The following is a 19962-nucleotide window of genomic DNA, read 5'->3' as shown; positions in this document are numbered from 1 at the left end:
GTGTGAGAGGTAGGCTTGGCAGGGGACAGGGAGGCCACCCAGGTGGCACTGCTCTCCCCCCCCCCCCCCCGCGCCTCCCCTCCCGACCCCGGAATCTGCCCAGGGCCCCCGGGGGCCCGTGGAACCAGGAATTCCCTTCTCCCAGCCCTAATAGCAATCAGATGGCCCAAGTGGAAAATCACTGTGCTTGCCTGGGCTGAGCCGGGAACTGGCGGCTGTGGGTGCCTGGTGTGTGTGCTGTTCGCGGGGAGGATGAGTCAACCTCGACTCCCCCCCACGAGCACCACGGGGTCCTGGGGCCCCGAGCCAGAGCCTGGGGGATGCAGGCGCCCCAGCGGGGCAGGGAGGAGTGGCTTCCCAGCGAGCCCCTTGGGAAGGGCCCTCCTGCCCTGGTCCAACTTTCTCATGGCCAGGGAGCTGAGGGAATTCCAACCAGTGTTTCCCCGAGAGGAGCCCAGCGGTGCCCAGATCATGTGTAGGTGCCTCTGTGGGCGTCTTGAAGGGAGCCTGGAAATAGAGCTCCCCCTGCACCTGCCTGGGGCTGCAGGCCTCTGTCCTGGAGGAAGCGGGTGTCCCTGCCCCAGTGCAATCCTCCCCGGGAGGAGGGAGGGGGGTGCTCCCGGCGAGCCCAGCTGGCCTGGGGCGGGGCAGAAGGAGGCTCCAGGATGCGGAAGCTCAGGCCACGCCTGGGATGAGAGGCTGGGCAGGCAGCGGGCAGCGGGACCCCCCCCCCCCCGCCCCCCACTCCCCAGGGCAGGCCAGCTGGGGCCCAGCTGGGCCACTTGTTTATGTGGGGAGGCCAAGGGGAGGTGGGGGAGGCGGGAGGAGACCGAGTCCAGGCAAGTTCCAAGTGTAATTGCATTTGGACACTTAAAAGGAATTGTGTGAAGTGGGCAGTGGCTCCGAGGTCCGCCGCCTTATTTGGTGTGGAAATTGGTTTCCTTTAAAACTAATGAGAGGTGCCTGTGAGTGGGGCAGCCGTCCCCTGCCCGGGTTTGCTGCTGCTGCCACCCGGGGTCCCATGCCGGAGGCTGGGCTCCTGTGGCGGCTTCAGTGCTGGGCGGTCCTGGGCCTCGGGGTCCTCTCCTGTCGGGTGGAGGAGAAACGACCCACAGAGTTGCAATGAGGAAGGGGTCGGATCCAGGCAGCACAGCGCTGTGGGCACCCAGAAAGGCTCTGCTCAGGAACTTTGTTTTTAATCGCCCCCCACCATGGGCCTCACAGATGGACTCTGTGGTCCCACAGCACACCCCACGCCCCCTCAGGCCAGGACCCTCCTCTGCTGGGGGTTCCTGGGGGCAGGAGGTTCTGGGCAGGGCTGTCTGCTGCCAGACCTGGCCCCTGCAGGACGGTGGCCGTGGAGCAGAGCCTCTGCCGGCTCCTCTCCACTGTGGAAGCCAGAGCACCTGTGGGGCGCCAGGCACTGCACTGTAGGCGGATGACCCCGCTGAAGGCGAGCGGAGAGGCAGACCAGAGCCAGATGATCCGCATACGTGTAAAACCACACCTGGACAGCCAGCACCACGGCCAGGTGTGCCAGGGAGATCAGGACGGCTTCTCTGAGGAGGTGATCATGGAGCCCATGAGGAAAGCTGGGCCGGAGTGACTCGGTGAGAAGGGGAAGGAAGGCATCCGGCAGAGGAGGTGGTGTGAGCAAAGGCCCTGGGGCAGGAAGGCAGGCTGCACAGGTGAATGGCGGCTGCATGAGGCTGAGGGACGCAGACAGGGCACCGGTGGGTGAGGTGCCCAAGCTGGGCAGCTCTGATCAGCTCACTGGGTCCAGAATCTCACGCTCCTAGTTGTGTTCTCACCTCTCTGCTGCCATTTGTCCCATCTGTCGGGGGACAGGTGCAGTGATGACAGCTATAGGCCACTCACTGTGTCCTGGGAACCAGAGCCTGCATAAATGGAACCACTTAATCCTCACAACAGCCTCCCCCCCCCCCCCGACCCCACAGTTTACAGATTCATCAGGCATGTATTTACTGGGCATCTACCATGTGCCAGGCACTGTTTTAGGCCCTGGGAACCCAATGGTGAATGAAACAGATGGAGATGGGCCCGCATTCTGGAAATGAGGAAATTGAGGCCCAGGGAGTAACTGTGCGTGTCTGGAGGACCTGTGCTCAGGGGCTGGGACGGCTCTGTGTCCCCATCTCCACTGCTGGGCATGGAAACGTCAAGATGTGTGGGGAGAGCTCTGGACCCTGGGATCCAGCCTGGCTCTGCCTTTGCAAACGGAGGGAAACGGAGCCCTGGTTCCCCAGGTGTGCCGCGGAGAGGGTGGTGGGATCTGATGATACCTGTGCCCCATGCCCGTCCTCACTTTCCACTTTAGCTCTAACAGGCCGGCTCTTCTTTTTTCTCAGGAGGAGACAAGGCAAACGTGTGTGTGGTCTGGGTCTCCCAGGTCCATGCCTGAGGCCCTTTGGCTTCAACCCTTGAGATAAAAAGGTCTCTCAAGGTCTAGCGTGCTTTCCTGATGGGAAGGGTGAGTGGGACCTTCTTTTATTCTTTCCCCTGCTCTAGCCAGGCTGGAGCGTCTGTGATAGAAGCTGCATCATGGGAATCTTTGCAGAAGCCTACATTTTCCTCTTTCCCTTATGTGGGAGACTGTTCATTTGTTCATCCATTCAATATTCATCTATTATCCATCAATTATCCATCCAGCATTCATTCACCCATCCATCATCCATCATCCATCATCCATCCATCCATCCATCCATCCATCCATCTATCCATCTATACATACATACATACATACATACATTTTCCCATCTATTCATCATTTATTCATTATCCATCTATTCACCCATCCATCTATCACCCATCCATCCATCATCCATTTACCCACCCATCATCCATCATCTATCATCCATCCAACCATCATTTATTCATTCATTCTTATCTTTATTTAACACATAGTTACTGAACACCAACAATGTTGATCCTGGGGAAGAAGAGCAGGTGATAAACAGAAACAAATTAACAAATGAATTCTAACTGGGATCATTGCAGTGAGGAAGAGGAACAGGCTTGGTGATAGGACATTATATGGTGGGAGAGAGGAGGGTGTGTCATAGGCTGAATGATCTTAAAGATGTTGGTGTCTGAGTTCCAAGATCCTGAGAATATGTGACCTTCCGTGGCAAAAGGGACTTTGCAGATTTGATGACGTGAAGGATCTTGAGACGGGGAGATTATGCTGGATAATCCAGGTGGGTCCCCTATAATCCCAAGGGTCCTTATAAGAGAGAAGCAAGAGGGTCAGAGTGAGATGTGATGATGGAGGACAATCAGGGGGTCAGGCAGGAGATGTGATGCCCTAAGGAAGAGGCCAGGGGAGTGTGAGAAAGGGGCCATGAGCCAAGGATGCCAGTAGTCTTAGAGGCTGAAACAGACAAGGAAAAGGGTTCTCCCCTCGGGGCCCCAGGAGGAACCAGCCCTGCAGACACCTTGATTTTAGGCTCCATTATCTCTAGAACCACAGGAGAATACTTGTGTGTTGTTTTAAGCCACTAAGTTTGTGCTCATTTGTTACAGCAGCGATCGGAAACTCATACAGAATGGCAGATAGGCCTTTTTTTAAAATATATGTTTTATCGATTTTTTACAGAGAGGAAGGAAGAGGGATAAAGAATTAGAAACATCGATGAGAGAGAAACATCAATCAGCTGCCTCCTGCACTGCACACCTCCTACTGGGGATGTGCCCGCAACCAAGGTACATGCCCTTGACCGGAATCGAACCTGGGACCCTTCAGTCTGCAAGCAGATGCTCTATCCACTGAGCCAAACCAGTTAGGGCCAGATAGGCCTATTGATTGAGGGTGGGCTAGAGGCTACTTCTGCTTGAGCTGAGGCCTGAAAGGGGGAAGGAGAAGGAGCCAGGTACTCACTGAGCCCACAGGAAAGCATTCCAGGATAGACAGCAGCAGGTACAAAGGCCCTGAGGCGGGAAAGGTCTGTCTATCTCTATTTACTAGAGAGTTGTGTGTGTGTCATTAGGGTCCAGACAAGGTTCATTGCTGGATATGCCTCTTTCCCCTTATTTTAACCTAGGGTTCCCCTGCAGCATCCCTCCCTCCCTGCTTCCTTATTTCCCTTCCCCTTCCCTCCCTCTGCCCCAGTTGGATCTGGAAACAGACACATCACACTCCCAGGGAAATAAGGAGTTTCATAGAGGAGTGTGTGTGGGCTGGGGCAGGGGAGGATAGGAGAGCCGGTCCTTCACCAGCCTGGAGCCAAGAATCAGCACAGGAGCTGCAGAAGCCGGGGGGACTGCCCCATCTGGCCCGGAGCCCGAAGCGGGAGCTCCTGGAGAGGTCTGCAGAGCCACGGCCTCCACTTTGCTCCACCTTCCAGGCCTCCCAGGAGCCCTCCTCACAGGCAACCTCTAACCCAGTGTCGCTCTGGGAGGGAACTCAGGGAAACCATTTCCAGCCGTAGGAAGACGCGATGGGGGGCAGGCAGCCTAGCACAGTCCACCCCTTTGTGGCTGTGCCAGGCACACACCACCATCCCTTCAACCGTACTTAACGCGGTGGGGGCCACATCACTTATTTGGGTGGTGATCCTGGGAAGCACCACGTGGACATGGGGCCGTGAGACAGGGGAGGAAGATGATGGGAATTCCCTCCCGCCTTGCTCTGATGGGCCTCGTCTTCAGCTCACCACTGCCCCAGCCCCCTTCGGTAGGTGATTGTGACACCTACACAGGTGTCCCTGGTGAGGGGGAAGAGACAGGCAGCCAGGGCGGCTGCCAGACACTCACGGGGACTGGTGCCAACAACTCCTGACTTGGGGGAAATGGGAGGCAGGGAAGCCAGGGATGATACTGCCCTAAATCCTGAGATCATGTTGTGCAGTTCCGTCCAGGCCGGCCGCTGGCGCTGACGTGCAAATACAATGAAAACCTGCCTCGACCCCAATCCTCATTAGTTTCAGCTTCCCGTGGGACGAGCACAGAACGGCAGAGCTGTTCTCGAGTCCCAGGGACCTGGTGTCTCCTGGTGGTGGGAGGCCAGGCTTCCTAAACCTCCTGGCAGAAGCAGCTGTTTTCCAGAGAAAAGTCACGATTGGCAGCTCCTGGTGCCGCTGTCTGACCTGGAGCTTCCCCGAGGTTTTGTTCCATCTGCCAGCGGAACAGATTGTTCTGATTGTGTGTGTGTGTGTGTGTGTGTGTGTGTGTGTGTGTGTCAAGTCATTAAAAAACCCACCAGGACCCGGCTGGCGTGGTGTAGTGGGTGAGCGTCAACCTATGAACCAGGAGGTCACGGTTCATTCCTGGTCAGGGCACGTGACCGGGTTGTGGGCTCTGTTCCCCCGTGAGGGGCGTACAGCAGGCAGCCATCAATGATTCTCTCTTATCATTGATGTTTCTATCTCTCTCTCCCTTCTTCCCTCTGAAATCAATAAAACAAAACAAAAACCCCACCAGGATCTGTAAAAATATTATGGTAAAATCCACTGAAGGTTGCTGTGACCGATTTGGCTCAGTGGATAGAGCATTGGCCTGGGGATTGAAGGGTCCCAGGTTCAATTCCAGTCAAGGGCATGTACCTTGGTTGCGGGCACATCTTCAGTGAGGGCTGTGCAGGAGGCAGCTGATCGATGTTTCTCTCTCATTGATGTTTCTAACTCTCTATCCCGCTCCCTTCCTCTCTGTAAAAAAACCAAAAAAAAAAAAAAAAAAAAAATCCACCGAAGGTAAACTTTCCCATTTTTACCATTTCGAAGTGCCCAGCGCAGGGGTATCAGGCACACCCACAGTGTTGTGCAGCCACCCTCACCATCGTCTCCAGAACTCATTATTTTGCATAACAAAACTCTGTCTCCATTAAACATGAACTCCCCGTGGTCCCCTGCCAAGCCCCTGCCCACCCAGCATGACGACCTGTCATGCAGGACACACTTGATATGGCACCAGCGTCCCAGGGGGGCACGCTCAGCCTGCTCTGAGAGGAGCCGAAGGTCCCTGGGTCTCATTCTCTGAACGGCTTCCTGGTTTCAGCTGCTGGGGCGTTGCTGGCTCTGAGGGGCTCACACCATCCATCCGCCGCCCGAACCAGATGGGGACTTCTCCTCCGTCTTGCAGAACAGACCTTGACCCTGAGCTACCAGGTCCCCTCGCCTGGCTTACCCCTGCAGGCCGGGCACCAGCTCTCCCCAGCCTGGGTGACTCCAGTCCCCCTTCAGCCTAGAATCCAGGGGCCTCCCTTCCAGGCTCCTGGGTCCTGGTCGTCTCTACCCTTGGACCTGTGCCCTGCCGAAGAGCTCTGGGCAGCTGGCCTGGCAGCAAGCTCAAAGTCTGGGCTGCTTTCCAGGCAGTCACGGGGGCGGCTTCCAGGCCCGTCCTGCTATCTCTCGCTCATCCCCATCTCCGTGCAGGGAGCTCTGTGCCCTAGGAGTGGCCCCCCCAGCTGATGGCCAGCAGTGCAGGGGGTGGAGAGAGCACTCAGATTCCGTGCCCCGAGGGCCCTGCGGGACTGAACTGGCTGCTACCAGCGGATAATGCACCTTCCTCAGTTTCTTGCCAGCCCTGACCTACTTTTTGGGACCCACATCCACACCGACTCCTCGGGCCCTGTCTCAGCAGCTGCCGGTTCAGGAGGAGGCCTGCACTGCGGTCTGACCTGGCGAGGCCCCAGACGCCACCCTGGCCGACGGGCCTGTCCCGGGCCCTGACCTAGGCTCCCCGTGGGCCTTCTGCTCTGAGCTGCACCCCAACCCCCCAGGCCTCTGGGCTCGGCCTTCAGCCCTCCGCTCTCCCGCCTCCACCCTGCTGACCCTCATCACCCTCCCCCCTCCCCCCACTTAGTTCCCACCACAAGCTCAGTTCCCAACACAGCAATGGTCGGGTCTCCCCAGATTCTTGTTGCTTGTGTCACGTGAGAGAACTGGAAATAGCATGGAGCCCGTGTGGCCTGGGAAGCATACGGTGTTCCACACACTTGTCCCCAGGGCATGGGTTTGCTCGCCAAGGCCCCGGCTCGTGGCCTGTGTTCTGAGACATGGTGTCCCTCCGGTCCCGGGCCAGGCTGCGTGCCCACTGCGCCCCCCACTCACGGTGTGACCTGGGACAGAGCACGTGGCCTCTCTGAGTCTCCGTTTTCCCAAGAGCAGCAGCAGGGCAACTGCTGAGCTGCTCTCGGGGCAGCTTCGGGGCTGATGTGTGAGGGATCTGAGAATCCTTTGTGACCCTAAAACACTGGCTCATTCTTCTCCAGAGACGGTGTGAAAGGAAGTGGGTGAGGGGGCAGGGAGGATGAGGCCCTACTGTGTGCCCATCTTGCTGCAAACCCCGCTTCATGGGGGTGGAAACAGAGGCCTGAGGATGGGGGTGGGGCGGGGTGTGAACTCAGATCTGAAGGATTCGGGGCCCATGCTTTCCCCACGTGACTGGGCGGCTGGGTGATTTTTACGTTGTTCCACGTGCTCTTAGAATCCATCTGAGCACTCTCTGTATCAGTTCGCAGGGCCTCGCTCAGTTCCTGGCATGCAGTAGGCGCTCAATAGATGCGTGATGATTGAATAAAAGCCCTGATGCTACCGTTACAAAGACCCACATGGGCACATGCTCCCTGCTCGTGACGAGGAAACCCAGCCCCGGTGGCCGGATGCACCAGGAAGGAAATGAACATGACGAGAGTGAGGAGCAGGCCCAGGGTGCCTGACCGGTGATGGCCGGTGCCTCCGGGTGGTGAGGACAGTGGCCCCTCTTGGGATCTCCTCTGCACCCCCACAGCCTCACCAGGAAGTTTCCCCCTAAAAAACAAAGTGGGAACCGAACAGGGCGGTGGTTGGCACTTTGCCCAAAGCGCGGAGCACATGCTTGGGAGCCGAGGGAGCATTGCTGGCATTCCAACCAAGTGTGGTGCAACCTCTGGCTGGGTATCTGGGGAGGAAGGGCTCTGTGCTGAGGGAGCCTTCCCAGTGGCTCTGCTGTGACAGGGAGTGGTCCTGAGGCTGAACCGGACAGTGTCTATCCCCACCAAGAGGACGCCTTTCTCCACTGCAGGCTCCAAGGGACACCTTGTGAGGGGCGGGGGAGGGGGGGGCGCGGCGAGGGGAGAGGAGGACCCTGTGCCCTAATGAATCTCAGGCTTGTTTTCTTGCCTGGGGGCAGGGCAGGCACTGGACTTCCTGCCAAGGAGCCCCTTTCTCAGCTGCTTTGCAAACCACTGGCTGTGACGTTGCTGGGTCCTCCCTCCGGGCTGGCCGCAGCTGCAGGCGGAAGCTGCTGCTCTATGACTGCAGGGCCAGCCCGTGCCAGGACCCAGCTTGGCCCTTCCCAGGCCTGCTGTGCTGCGCGCTGCCCGCTGGGCTTCCTCCTCTCCTGAGCAGGTCCTGTGCTCCTGGCCTCCATTGACGGGGGGCAGGGCTGTTCTTAGACATGGTGCTTCCAGCCCATTGGGTGAGGCAACACGGAGCCCCTCCAGACTCAGTTTCCTCATCTGTCACGGGGAGAGGGACCTCTGTCTTAGCTCACAGGGCAGATGGGAGACCCGGATGAGAATCGTGGTGTGGCAGATGCTCTTAAGGGGGCAGGCATGAACACGAAAACAAAGCCTTTCTTGTCACCTATGGTGGTAGGTAGCCTTCTAAGATGACCCCTAAGGGTCCCCACCTCCTGGTGGTCTTGTGGGATGTGGTTCCCTCTCCTTGAAGGGGGCTGGGCCTGCTGACCCGCCTCACACAAACGGAACATGGCACGAGTGATGGGATGTCTCTTCCGAGATTAGGTTATGAAGGATGGTGAGTCCCATCTTGTTAGTCCGCTCCCTCTGGCTTTTCTCGCTTGTTCCTTCTGACGGAGCCGGCTGCCGTGTCCTGAGCTGCCCCATGGAGCGGCCCCTGCGGCTGGGAACTGAGGGCGGCCTCTCGGAGGAGCACGCCTGGATCCACGGAGCCTGGGAATGGCTGCAGCCCAGGCCCACACCGTGATCGGGCCTGTGAGAGACCCAGCGCCGGGGGCATCCGGCTGAGCCACACTCGGAGTCCCGTCTCAGCAAAATGGGAGATAACAAGTGCTGTTTAAACCGTGGAGCTTGGGGTTATTTGTCACCGTCACATAGGGGCCAGTGAGACGTCTCTCTGGTTTCACCTCCAGACCAGCATCGATCCCTCGACACTGCCGGCTGTGACAGGGCGTGATCCTGAGGCTGAGCCGGACAGTGCCCCAGTGCCCAGGAGACCCACACAGGGGCCTGCTGTGAGGACCCAGCTGCCCAGAGGGCCCCACGAGCCCTTTCTCTCCTTGCAGGCACCCCTAAGTACCAGGCAGACTGACTGAAAGCTTAGTGATGGACACAGCCTAGAGGGCATCTGTCTGCATCCTGGGGACAGTCTGGCTGCACCAGGGACAATATGCTGGCCCTCCTATGGGCCAAGCCGGGCCCCTCCCCACTAGTTAATTTCCACCCCCCCCTTTGGTGAGAGAGCCTGTTAGCCCCCTGTATTTACACCATCCTCAACACCAACACCATGCAGTCGGGGCAATTGCGTACACTGTGCATTCAGCAAACATCGAGGGAATTCTTTAATTGCAGTAAGACAAGTCCTTAGGGGATGGGCCATTGTTGCTAAGAGCTGCATGCATCTATTAATTCCTTTTTTGGAATAAAAATATCTTACTTTTGTCAAGTTTTAAAAATGTTAAAATTAAAATCAAACCATGAACACATCCCGTGGCTAGTCACACCCTGGCTCTCTGAGCCCTCTGAGCCCTCTGAGCATTATCATCTTTCAAACCTTAGCCAATTGATGTGCTCACCGATCTCATTGTTATTATTATTACTAGATGCTCAGTGCACAAAAGTTGTGCACAGGTAGGGTCCCTAGGCCTGGGCAGCGATCAGGGCTGATTGGGGCTTTCTGGCTGCCGGCCAGGGCCTTCCTTCACTCTGTGCCACCCCCTGGTGGTCAGCGCATGTCATAGCAAGCGATCAAACTCCCAGTCTCCCCGTTGTACTCCAGAGGGGACACTTTGCATATTAGGCATATATATATATATATTATTTTTAATCCGCACCTGAGGATATTTTCCCATTGATTTTTAGGGAGAGTGGGAGAAGGAAAGACAGAGAGAAATATCAATATGAGAGAAACACATCTATTGGTTGCCTCCTGCACTCTCCCTGAACCAGGGCCCAGGCTAGGGAGAAGCCTGCAACTGTGGTATGTGCCCCTGACTGGAATCGAACCGGGACCCTTCAGTCTGCAGGCTGATGTTCTAGCCACTGAGCCAAACCGGCTAGGGCTCGTTATTTTAATCAGCATTTCTTCTAATGAGGCAGAGCTTATTTCACGCATTCATTGTTGATATATTTTCTTTTGTGAACTCAAAATTTTTTTTTATTAAAAAAATTTTTTTTTTTTACTTTTTCAATTCTTACCGGAGGACATGTTCAGAAAGTGAGAGAAACATCGGCTGCCTTTTTGCACGGGCACGACAGGGACTGCAACTGCAACCCAGGCATGTGCCCCGACCAGGAGTTGAGCCAGCAACCCGCTGTTGCACAGGATGATGCTCAATCAACCAAGCCACTCTGGTGGGCTTTTGTGAACTTCTGGCTCATGTTCTTTGCTCCGTTCCTATCTACGGAGAATTTAATCTTTTTTTTTTTTTTTTTAACTGACTTTTCTGAGCTCGGTGGGAGGCGGAATTTTGGCCCCCATGACCTTCACCCACTGGCATCAGGCCTGTAGTTATGATAGGTTAGCGGCAAAAGGGATTTTACAGATGTAATTCAAGTCACTAATCAGCTGATCTTAAATACTAGAAGAAGATGATCCCCGGTTATCCGGGCTGCCCAGTGTAATTGCACGAGCCCTTGGAAGCAAAGAGATGTGGCCACAGGCAAAGCCAGGAAGATCTCGGAGGGAATTCCGAAGCCTCGCATTCGGAGCATGAAAAGGATGCGATGCGCTCTTGATGGCTTTGGTGATGGAGGGGCCATGAGTGAAGAGATGCAGTGGCCTCTAGGAGCTGAGAATGTCCCCTGGCCAGCCTTCAGCGGTGGGGACCTCAGTCCTAAGCCCAATGGCAGTAAATTCTGCCAGGACCTGCTTGAGCCTGCTCCAGGCGCTGCCACCTTGACTTAGGCCCTGCGCGGCCCTGGGATGAGCACCTGGCGCCGCTGGACCTCTGACCTCCGGGCCGGACAGAAACTAAAACGGGAGCTGCTTTAAGCCAAGAGTGTGGCAATGGGTCCCAGCAGGCCCAGAAAACACGCTCTTTATCCGCGCTGCGAACGCTTTCATACATGTCATTTTCTCAAGTGTGTCATTTGTCTTTTAAACTTCGCCCTCAAATAAATTCAGTCTTCCCAATGCCATTATCAGAGCTCCGTGCTGGGAGATGTCCTTTGCGGTCACCCCTCCATACCAGCTCACATGCAAAGCCCATCCTAGGCCCTCCCTGCCCCCAGAGCTGCAGGTTCAGTCGGTCTGGGAGGGCCCAGGCCTCTGCATTTCTGACGCTCCAGGGCTGGCTGAGGGCTGGGGACTGGGCGGTACCATTCTGTGAGAGAACGCGCTCCTCCGGGGCCTCGGAGGGTCCTCAGGGCCCGCCTCTCCCTGGAAGCCCCGCCTTCACACTCAAGAACTCCGTTCCCATTGGCTGGAAGCGAAGGGCTCCCCTACGTCACAGTGCTGTTCACTTTTCGCGAACTCCAGGGGCGGGGACACTGCGCCTGCGCGGTGGAGCTCGGCGCTCTCCTCCCGAGCGTGTGCGAGGGTCCCGGCGGCGCGCGGAGACCCCATGGCGGAGTCGGAGCCCCTTCTGAGCCGGGCCCGCGGCGGCAATGGGCGCGACTGCCCGGCGGGCTCGCACGCTTGCGTCCAAGTCGGCCCCGGTGAGCGGCGGCGGGGGCGGGGACCGGGTCCCGCGGGGGTGGTGCGTGGGGGTCCCGCGGCCCGCGCCGGGTCGCTGCGGTCATTGCGGGCGCGCCCCGCTCGGCCGCCGAGGTCGGATCGGGCCCGGGGCAGCGCGGGGCGCGAGGCCGGCCGCCTTCCGGAAGGCGGGGCGCTGCGCCCTGCGACCCTGGCCCGGGCGCGGAGAGGGGGACGCGGGCGGCGGTCGGGCGCTGCGGGGTCGCGCCTGCCCGGGACCGGCCGGCGGAGAGCGCCTCGCGCAGCCCCCGTTCAGTCGGCGCGCGGCGGCCAGCCCTCTGCAGCCCCCTCGGGGTGCCGGGGTGGACCCAGACCGCGTCCTTCTCGTGGGTCGCCGTGGTCACTCCTAGGAGGCAGCAGTTCCATTTCCGCCTGATTCTTACGGGGAAACTGAGGCTCAGAGGGGGGCATCGCCCTACCCAAGGTCACACGGCCAAGAAGTGGCCCAGCTGGCATTCCTCTTGCTCTGCCTTCTCATTCTCGGTCCTAGGAGGCTCCCCAGGGGCTGGTCCCCTTCAGTCTGGGGCTGGGGCAGGCCTCTCCCCACCAGGGCAGCTTCCTCCCCTTGCCCCGGGCTCTCCCTCCTGGCCTTCCTGTTTACCCCGCAGGGAGATTGCTGAATCCCCAGAAGGGAGGAGGGCTGGGGAGGGCGGAGTCCAGCTCTCCCTAGGGCTTCAGCCTCCTTTTGGGAGGAGAAAACTGAGGCTCAGAGACGCTCTGGGACCTGTCGAAGGTCACAGCCCTGGGATCTCCTGCTGGCACCGCGGGTGCTCCGTCCTGGGCCACTTCCCCCCTCCCCGTTCACTCTCCTCTGTCTGGGAGGGGTCTGTGTGTGCACCCACCCAGGGAACAGTGGCTGATCTTGCCAGGAGAGATGAGAAAACTAGAGGCCCAGGTGGCCGCCTGCCGCCCATCTCGGAGACTGTCCCCGGAAAGCCCTCCATCCAGCCCGTGCCAGGCCTTGGAGGGCCGTGGACAGGGACGCATGGTGGCATTCAGGGGGCACGGACTTTGTGTCTGGAGGTCTGGGGAGACCCGCGGAATGCCCACAGCACAGGGCCAGGGCAGCCTGGGAGCTGGTGCTGATGGCCCTTCTAAAGGGAGGAGTACCATGACAGTGCAGGTCCCGGATGACATGGGGGGTGTGTAAGGGGGGGAATGCTCTTTGTCCAGACGCTGTGGCCTCAGCGAGGGCCTCCGAGAATGTGAACAGAATCTTCCTGCCAGGCTACCTGGCTGGCTCTGGAGACCCGGGGGCAGTGGGGACTGAGAACAGCTCATTGAGTCTCTGCCCAGCCTCTGCCTGGGGCCTTGTGCTCGGTCGGGGGTGCAGGCCCCCAAGTCGGATGCTCCTACCAGCAGGGGTGGGGCCCTTGGCTGTTGGGTGTCCCACTGACCCCAGTGAACTCCGCAGTGGGTCCTTCTGCCTGAGCCCCACCTAATGGGCCAGGGCCACAGGGTGAGGCTGGTGGCTTTCTCTTCTCCTTGCTCTTTCTGGCCATGAAAAAGTCGGGGGACAGGACTTGTTATGCTATAAAAGGGGCTTTTTAATAATTAGACTGGCAGCCGTTACGATGTTACCGTGCACAGCACTTGAACCACGTACGGCAACCCGTTCAGTCTGCACGTCAGTCTGTGGCACAGAGGGGTTAAGGGGCTTGCCCAGGGTCACACAGGGAGCTGGTCAGGTTGTGCAGCGTGGAGCCTGAAGTGAGAGGGGCAGGGAGGCTGGCCCAAATCTGAGGGGGGCGGGGGGGATGCAGTTTGGGCTCCTGTGTGTCCTGTATGCTCTGTTCCACCCTGACATTCCCACCTGCTGTGGCCAGCAGGGTGCTGGGTGCCGGGTGCTGCCAGGTGATTGCCACCTAGGGTGATGAGTCCCTGGACCACCAAGGTGGAAGACTGTGCTCCCGGTGGGGCTCACAGCCTGTGCGAGGGCTTGGGGGGTTTGGAGGCCTTGGCCTTGGTGGAGCCAAGTTCAGGGTGAGTGTCATGGAGGGCACAGGGTGGAGGAAGCAACAGGAGAGGAGGCCGAAGCGCCAGGCTGGGGCGGAGCCTTTCTCCTGTCGCAGTGGGGACCCACGGGAAGCTGTGTGTGCTCATGAGGGTTTGTGACAAGATCCCTCTGTCTGCTGCAGGATGGGGAAGGGAGGCCGGTGTTGGGGCCGCAAAGTGGGGTGGGATGGGCCTTCCTGAGGTTTGGTTCCTGGAGGGAGGGCGGAAGGCCAGGTGAGCTAAGGTGGCCACACCCAGAATTTTACACAGCAACAACCAAAGCCAGGCGATCGTGTTGGACGAGTGCTGGACGGTTCCGGGGTGCCCTGTACTCTTGGCCTGTAGTGGCCTGCCCGGGCCTGAGCCCCTTCAGCTGCACCCTGGTCCTGGGCCTGGAGCGAGCCTGGGCCCCGGCTGCTTGTCTCTTATCTCAGAAGCTGTATCCTTCGGTCTCTCCAGGCCCAGATTCCATTTCTTCCCCAGGGATTCGGTCACGGGGCAGGAACCGGAGTACTTGGCACACAGCGAAAAGCCATTGTCCCTGTTCAGGCCCCGCCACACACTGGGCAGGGCGCCGAGTGAGGTCCTCTTCTGGGCGGGTGTGGACACGCAGCAGGTGAAAGGCATCTTGATCCGGAGCCTGGGGAGAGAACGGAGCCAGGTTCCTTCCTCGACGTCCGTCACGCTGCAGCGGTGGGCATCGTGTGATCCCTCTTCACCCAGGTGCTCCTTCTCTGCCCCCAGGTGCCGAGGCCAGGCGGGATCTGTGCTTTGAACAGGCTGTGATCTTTATCGAAGACGCGATCCAGGTGGGCAGCGCCCGCTCCCGCTGGCGGGGCCTGGGCTTGTCTGGCTGTGGGGCTGTGGGCATTGGGTGATGGATGCCCCGATGGCCCTTTACTCCTCGCTCTGCTGGGGTCAAGGCTGAGGTTGGTAGACTGTGTGGTCCACGTAACCCTAAAAGTGGGCGCTGGGATTTCTTCTGAGTCCCCAGTCATTCGCTGTATTGATTTACTGCCTACTGCAGACCTGTTGTCTGCCGCCTCCTCCTGTTCCTGTGAAAGATGCCCGAAGATGGCAAGACCATCCCCTGCCTGCAAACGACACGCAGGGGAACAGGGGAATAGAATATGGAAGCGAGCTGTGCCCAATCGTGGAATTAGGCTGCAGGCTTCCTGGGGGTGACAGCTGAAGTGGGGGCAGGGTGTGGGCCTCGCACAGGGGGGAGAGCCTCCAGGCACATGGGCCCAGCTGTGCATTCAGAAAACGAGTTTCCCTTTGGTGGACCTGCCTGTCTAGGGGTCTGCCTCTTGGGATGTGCTCTGTCTGCTTGGCACGGTGTGGCTTTGCTGGGTCACAGTGGGGCATCTTGCCCGCCTGCTGAGTCGAAGCTCACCCTACAACCTGTCCCCCCATCCTGGGCCCGCATGCGGCTGGCTGTGTTGTGTGGCACTGAGACCGAGGGGACCCTCACTGACGCTCCCCTCTATGACCGTTCACTTCCAGTATCGCTCCATTAACCACCGCATGGACACCAGGTCGATGTGGCTCTACCGATGGTATTACTCGGACGCTTGCCAGTGGTGAGAACGCACATGTGTGGGGTTCGGAGTTCTCGAAGCCTGGCTGGGCGGGGGCGGCTGTCTCAGGTCCAGGCGGGCGGGCTGACCCCAGGTGGAGAAGATGCTCTGTGCCCTCCTTACTGGAAAGGAGTGGACGGTAGACAGGAGGGCGAACATTCCGGGCAGCCATGCTAATGGTTTCAACTCCCTTTGAGTTACCTGAGCACACGGGTAGCCACAGGGCAGGAGCTGTGGTTCTGCCTGGGGACCGCGGCGTCCGCCCTGCTGCGCTCTGGGGGTTCTGCCTGCCCATCTGGTTTTTCGCCCAGAGTGTGGCTGGTTCTCAAGTTGTAATCTTTTTTTTGTTCCCTTTCCAGGATTTTGGGCTTCATCATTTTCTTGATCCTGTTTCTGGCTTTTATTGAGACCCCTTCCTCGTTCACCAGCACCTCGGACGTCCGCTACCGCTCCAAGCCCTGGAACCCGCCCTGCGGCCTGACGGAGAGCATCGAGGTCCTCTGCCTGCTGGGCTTCGCGACCGACCTCTCGGTGAAGGTGAGCCGGCGGCGGGTGCGGAGCCCGGGACCCTGCACCCTCCCGACCTGCCTGCTGCTTTTCTGGTTTATTTATTGTTAGTTCTCACCCAGTGATGTTTTTGTTTTTTTAAAGTTGATTTGAGAGAGAGAGACAGAGAGACACTGATGTGTCTGTCCATCCATCGGTTGCCTCCTGTGCCCACCCCAACCAGGGATCGAACTCGCAGCCATCTGGTGTACAGGACCCCTCAGCCACCGGGCCGGGGCTCTCATTGATTTTAACGCCCCCAGAGCTGTCCGCCAAATCTGCAGCCTGTGCACTTTGACCCGCTGAACAGAGGCCTCAGTTTCTTGGAAAACTCTGGGCCTCGAAGCAGAGGCTGTGTGGTGCTCAGCGTGAAAACAGTCCAGGGAAGGAGGTGGGGGCGGAGGGGGGGGAGGAGGGGGTGGAAAGGGGTCGGTTATGCAGCAGCTGCTGCCTCCTGTCCGACTCTCGATTCTGTCTGTGTCCTGAGTCCATGCAGAGCTGGGGCTGGCCCTGCCTTGCTCATTAAGCGTCTGATTGGGTCAGAGCCTTGGAGCCTTAAAGCGAGGAGGGGCTGGGCCCTCAAACGAGGATTCCAGCGCTTCCGAGGGTTCCAGCGCTCTGCCTGGCCCACAGCGTGGGCTGCTCTCGTCTGTGGGCTCCGGGTCACACGATGCCTGGTGCCTTTGGCCTGACGGGCAGTCCTGCTGAGGGCAGGGTGGGTCAGCCTGGGATGCTGACCAAGAGGCGTGGGTGCGTCTGTGACTGAGGGCCTCGGCAGTTTCTTATTTCTTCTTTTTAGCTCATTTTGTGGTTAGGAGGTCTTGGGGGTTTTTAAACTGGAACTGAAACTGGTGAGAAGTACTCATTAGCATTTCTTGAATGGTCTGGATGTTGGGGAAATCTCAAAAGGTGACCGAGTTCACCTGAAGGCCCTAGTGATGGTTGGAAATAGCAGTTAGGTGCTGTTTCCTAGTCTTTCCTACAGTGAGTCCTGTGCCTTTGCATTTTGTCGCACAAACTAAACAAATGGTTGGATGTGACACTGGACGGTATACCAATGGGTCTGGGCTGCCCGCCACTACTCATGCCAATTCAGCAGAGACAGGGTTGAATCATATATGAGCGTTTATTCCAGTAATGCCGGCAGCGTGGGAGAGCAGCGGGTCATCCACGAAAATCTGCTCCGCACCCTCCCCCGCTGCTTATATTGGGTAGGATAAGGGTTACATGGGAAGTAGGCAAAGGGGATAAGGATGGGTATGCAAAATGGGTATTACAGGCCTGGGGAAGTGGGCAGAGCAGGCTGGGGTGGGACCCCATTGTTTGGGCATCTGGGTTGTTAATCTTCCCATGATAATAGGCAGTTGTTGAATGAGAATGGATCTCATTCCAAGGTTTACTGCCAGGTCCAAGGTTGACCCTCAGGTCCCAGAGGCCGTACAACTCCAAGCCAGGTTAGCATGTCCATTCTTTAATTAGAACAAGACGATCAAGGTTAACAGAGCATGATTAACATTTCACATAGCTCTATTCCCATATTCTATTTTAGCCCCTAACAGATGGGCAGAGCTGGCAGGGACCGCATTACCGATGAGGAAACCGGCGCCTGAGCTGTTAGGTGCCAAGCTCAAGGTCCTCAGCTGCCTGAGGTCACTGGGGGCTGGGAGGGAGCCCTGTTTCTTGCTCCCCACGTCATGTAGAGACCTCGCTGCTTGCTGAAGGTGCTCTGCCCCGGCCACCCAGCCTTGCCGTGTGCACCGAAAGCCTCAGCTGGCTGCAGGGCCATCTGCACGGAGGCCCACCGCCCACCCACTCACCCACTGTCTCTCTTGCAGAGCTACCTGGTTGGGTGGCCCCAGTTCCGGAAGAGCCTGTGGCTGCTGGCCTACCTGGTGGTGCTGGTCTTGTCTTTCGTGGACTGGATGGTGTCGCTGAGTCTCGTCTGCCAGGAGGTAGGTGGTGAGCTGGCTCTGGGGGTGGAGTGGGGAGCTCTGGGCAGGCCAGTGTAGCCGCCCAGGTGAACAGCTGGCGTCCTGAGGTCCTGCAGTCATTCCACCCACCCACCCACCCAGCTCCTGGCTCCCGCTCCGCCTGCCCTGCATAGCCCTCCCTGCATAGCCGTGCGTCACTCATTGTCCAGGGAGCCCGTTCCCACCTGGTGATGACCTTGAGGCCTGGAGAAGGCGGGAGGACCTGGGAGCATGTTCCAGGGTCCCGATTCCTGCTCCACGCCTTTAAGCTGATTCCTTGACTGGATGGGTCCCGCATTAAGCACCACCCCAGGGCCTCACCCTAGCCACACGCCCAGAGCTCTGTGACCCCGACAGGAAATCCCATGGGAGCAGGCGGCCCTGCCCGTCTGACTGCAGCCTCTTCGCTTCCCCTCAGAGCACCCAGGAGCACTGCCCTGTGGTTCGGTGGGACAGAGCTGGGAAAGTTGTTTTGAGGACGTCGTGTCCGTCAGGGCTGGTGAGGGACACAATGCTGGAGGCCCACCAGGGGCTTTAGTGGAGGGAATTTAACACAGGGACTTAAGCAGGGGTTGAGTAACTGCAAGAGCAAAAAGGGGACCCAGTGGAACTCAGAGAACTGCGGGAAGCACCCCCTCCCCCACCCCGGGCTCCCAGAGCTGGGACCTGCCCTCTGACCTCTGGGGAGGGCACCCTCTGGTGTTGCCCAGAGGCTCGATGAGGTTGGTTCTGGGAGGCGCCTCCACTGGCTCCATTTCCGAGTGCCGTCATTGCGTCCGTGTTACCGGCCACTCGAACCTTCTGTCACTTCAGCCTCAATTGTGACCCTCACCACCCCCAATCCTTGGATGACGCTGGGAGGAAGATTGGCTAATACACACAGCCGTGTCTGTGTTGCTGCTGGTCGCTGGTCCTAACAGAAATCTGTAACTTCCTCCTGCTCCCACCCACGTGTTCCCAGCTGGTCTGGGTTCGTTATCTGGTGGGGGGGGCCACATTCGTTCCTGAGGGGCCTCAGTGCTCGGTGGTCCTGCTTCTGGTTACTGGACGGTAGCCCCCCAATCTGTCCTTGGAAACGGACCACTCACCCCGCTGGCACCCAGCCCCTTTTCGCCAAGAGTCATGGTGTGTCCTTGGGGGGAGCACCCCCTTTAGAAGCAGGTATTCCCAGCCGGCAGGCCCGGAGCTGGGGGCAGGGAGCGGAGGTGTTGCCATCTCTTTCGCTCTGTGTTCCTGGGCCTTCCTAGGGCCCTGGGCCTGCCCACAGGCCGCCTGCTTTGGGCGAGGGTCCGCGGCGAGGCTGGCGAGGGCTGTGAGCTCTTCCCTGGTCTGAAGCGGGGTTGGCCCTGAGGCATGGATGGTCCTGGGAGAGGCCTCAGGCAGGGCAGGCAGAGCCCGAACCCGCACACCTGTCTGCCCAGTGGGCAGAGCAGCACCCTGCAGGGGGGAGGGCTGGGCAGTCACCACCCACCAGGGGCCACATGGGGCCCAGCCTGGGCTCTGCTTCTGGCGGGGTGGGCCCTCGGTAGTGGCCTCTGTCCCTGGAGATCGGAGTGGGGTGTTGAGGGGCTTGGGACATCCACAGACTGTCATCCTGTCCAGAGAGCCTCTGCTGGGGGATGCCCTGGGGTGGGTTCCCTCCTGCCCACACGTGTCCTCCACAGACGTCCTCGTCCCCGGTCGTCCAGTCTGTTCCCTCCAGGCCCTGACCACCCACCAGGAAGCGTAACCTTTCTCAGTCCAGTGACCTGCCCCCGGCAGAGCTTTTCCTCAGCGCCGTCTCTTAGGGACTGACTTCTGCTTGGGGCTGGCCCAACACCCAGACCTGTCTGCACACCAGGCCCGAGGTTTGTCTCCGTGGCCAGCTGTCTGGTCAGCAGGAACTCCCGCTGGCATCGGGGCCCTTGGGAGGCCTTGGGGCCTCTGACCTGCTTGAGCCCCCTCTCACTTCCATGCTTACCAGACGGCCTGTTCCTC

At 58.9% G+C, this 19962-nt stretch overlaps 1 protein-coding gene across 5 annotated transcripts in view; it reads left to right on the top strand.

Moving 5' to 3' along the window:
* The first annotated feature begins 11688 nt into the window (after nucleotides 1-11688).
* TPCN2 (two pore segment channel 2) overlaps nucleotides 11689-19962 on the top strand; it is a 29265-nt gene continuing 20991 nt past the window's right edge. For 4 of the 5 annotated variants that reach the window (XR_004970584.1, XM_036326360.1, XM_036326359.1 and 1 more), the window contains exons 1-5: nucleotides 11689-11857; nucleotides 14634-14698; nucleotides 15396-15472; nucleotides 15829-16006; nucleotides 17851-17967. Coding sequence is in view for 4 of the 5 variants with exons in the window: in XM_036326360.1 (XP_036182253.1) it covers nucleotides 11764-11857; nucleotides 14634-14698; nucleotides 15396-15472; nucleotides 15829-16006; nucleotides 17851-17967 (531 nt within the window). In the remaining variant the exon portion in view is untranslated. The remainder of the gene's footprint in view (nucleotides 11858-14633; nucleotides 14699-15395; nucleotides 15473-15828; nucleotides 16007-17850; nucleotides 17968-19962) is intronic. The other variant, XM_036326361.1, reaches the window with a different exon arrangement.

Source organism: Myotis myotis, unplaced genomic scaffold, assembly GCF_014108235.1.
Source record: "Myotis myotis isolate mMyoMyo1 unplaced genomic scaffold, mMyoMyo1.p scaffold_m19_p_10, whole genome shotgun sequence".
NCBI classification, from domain to species: Eukaryota; Metazoa; Chordata; class Mammalia; order Chiroptera; family Vespertilionidae; genus Myotis; species Myotis myotis.
This window is presented reverse-complemented; position numbering and strand designations above follow the sequence as displayed.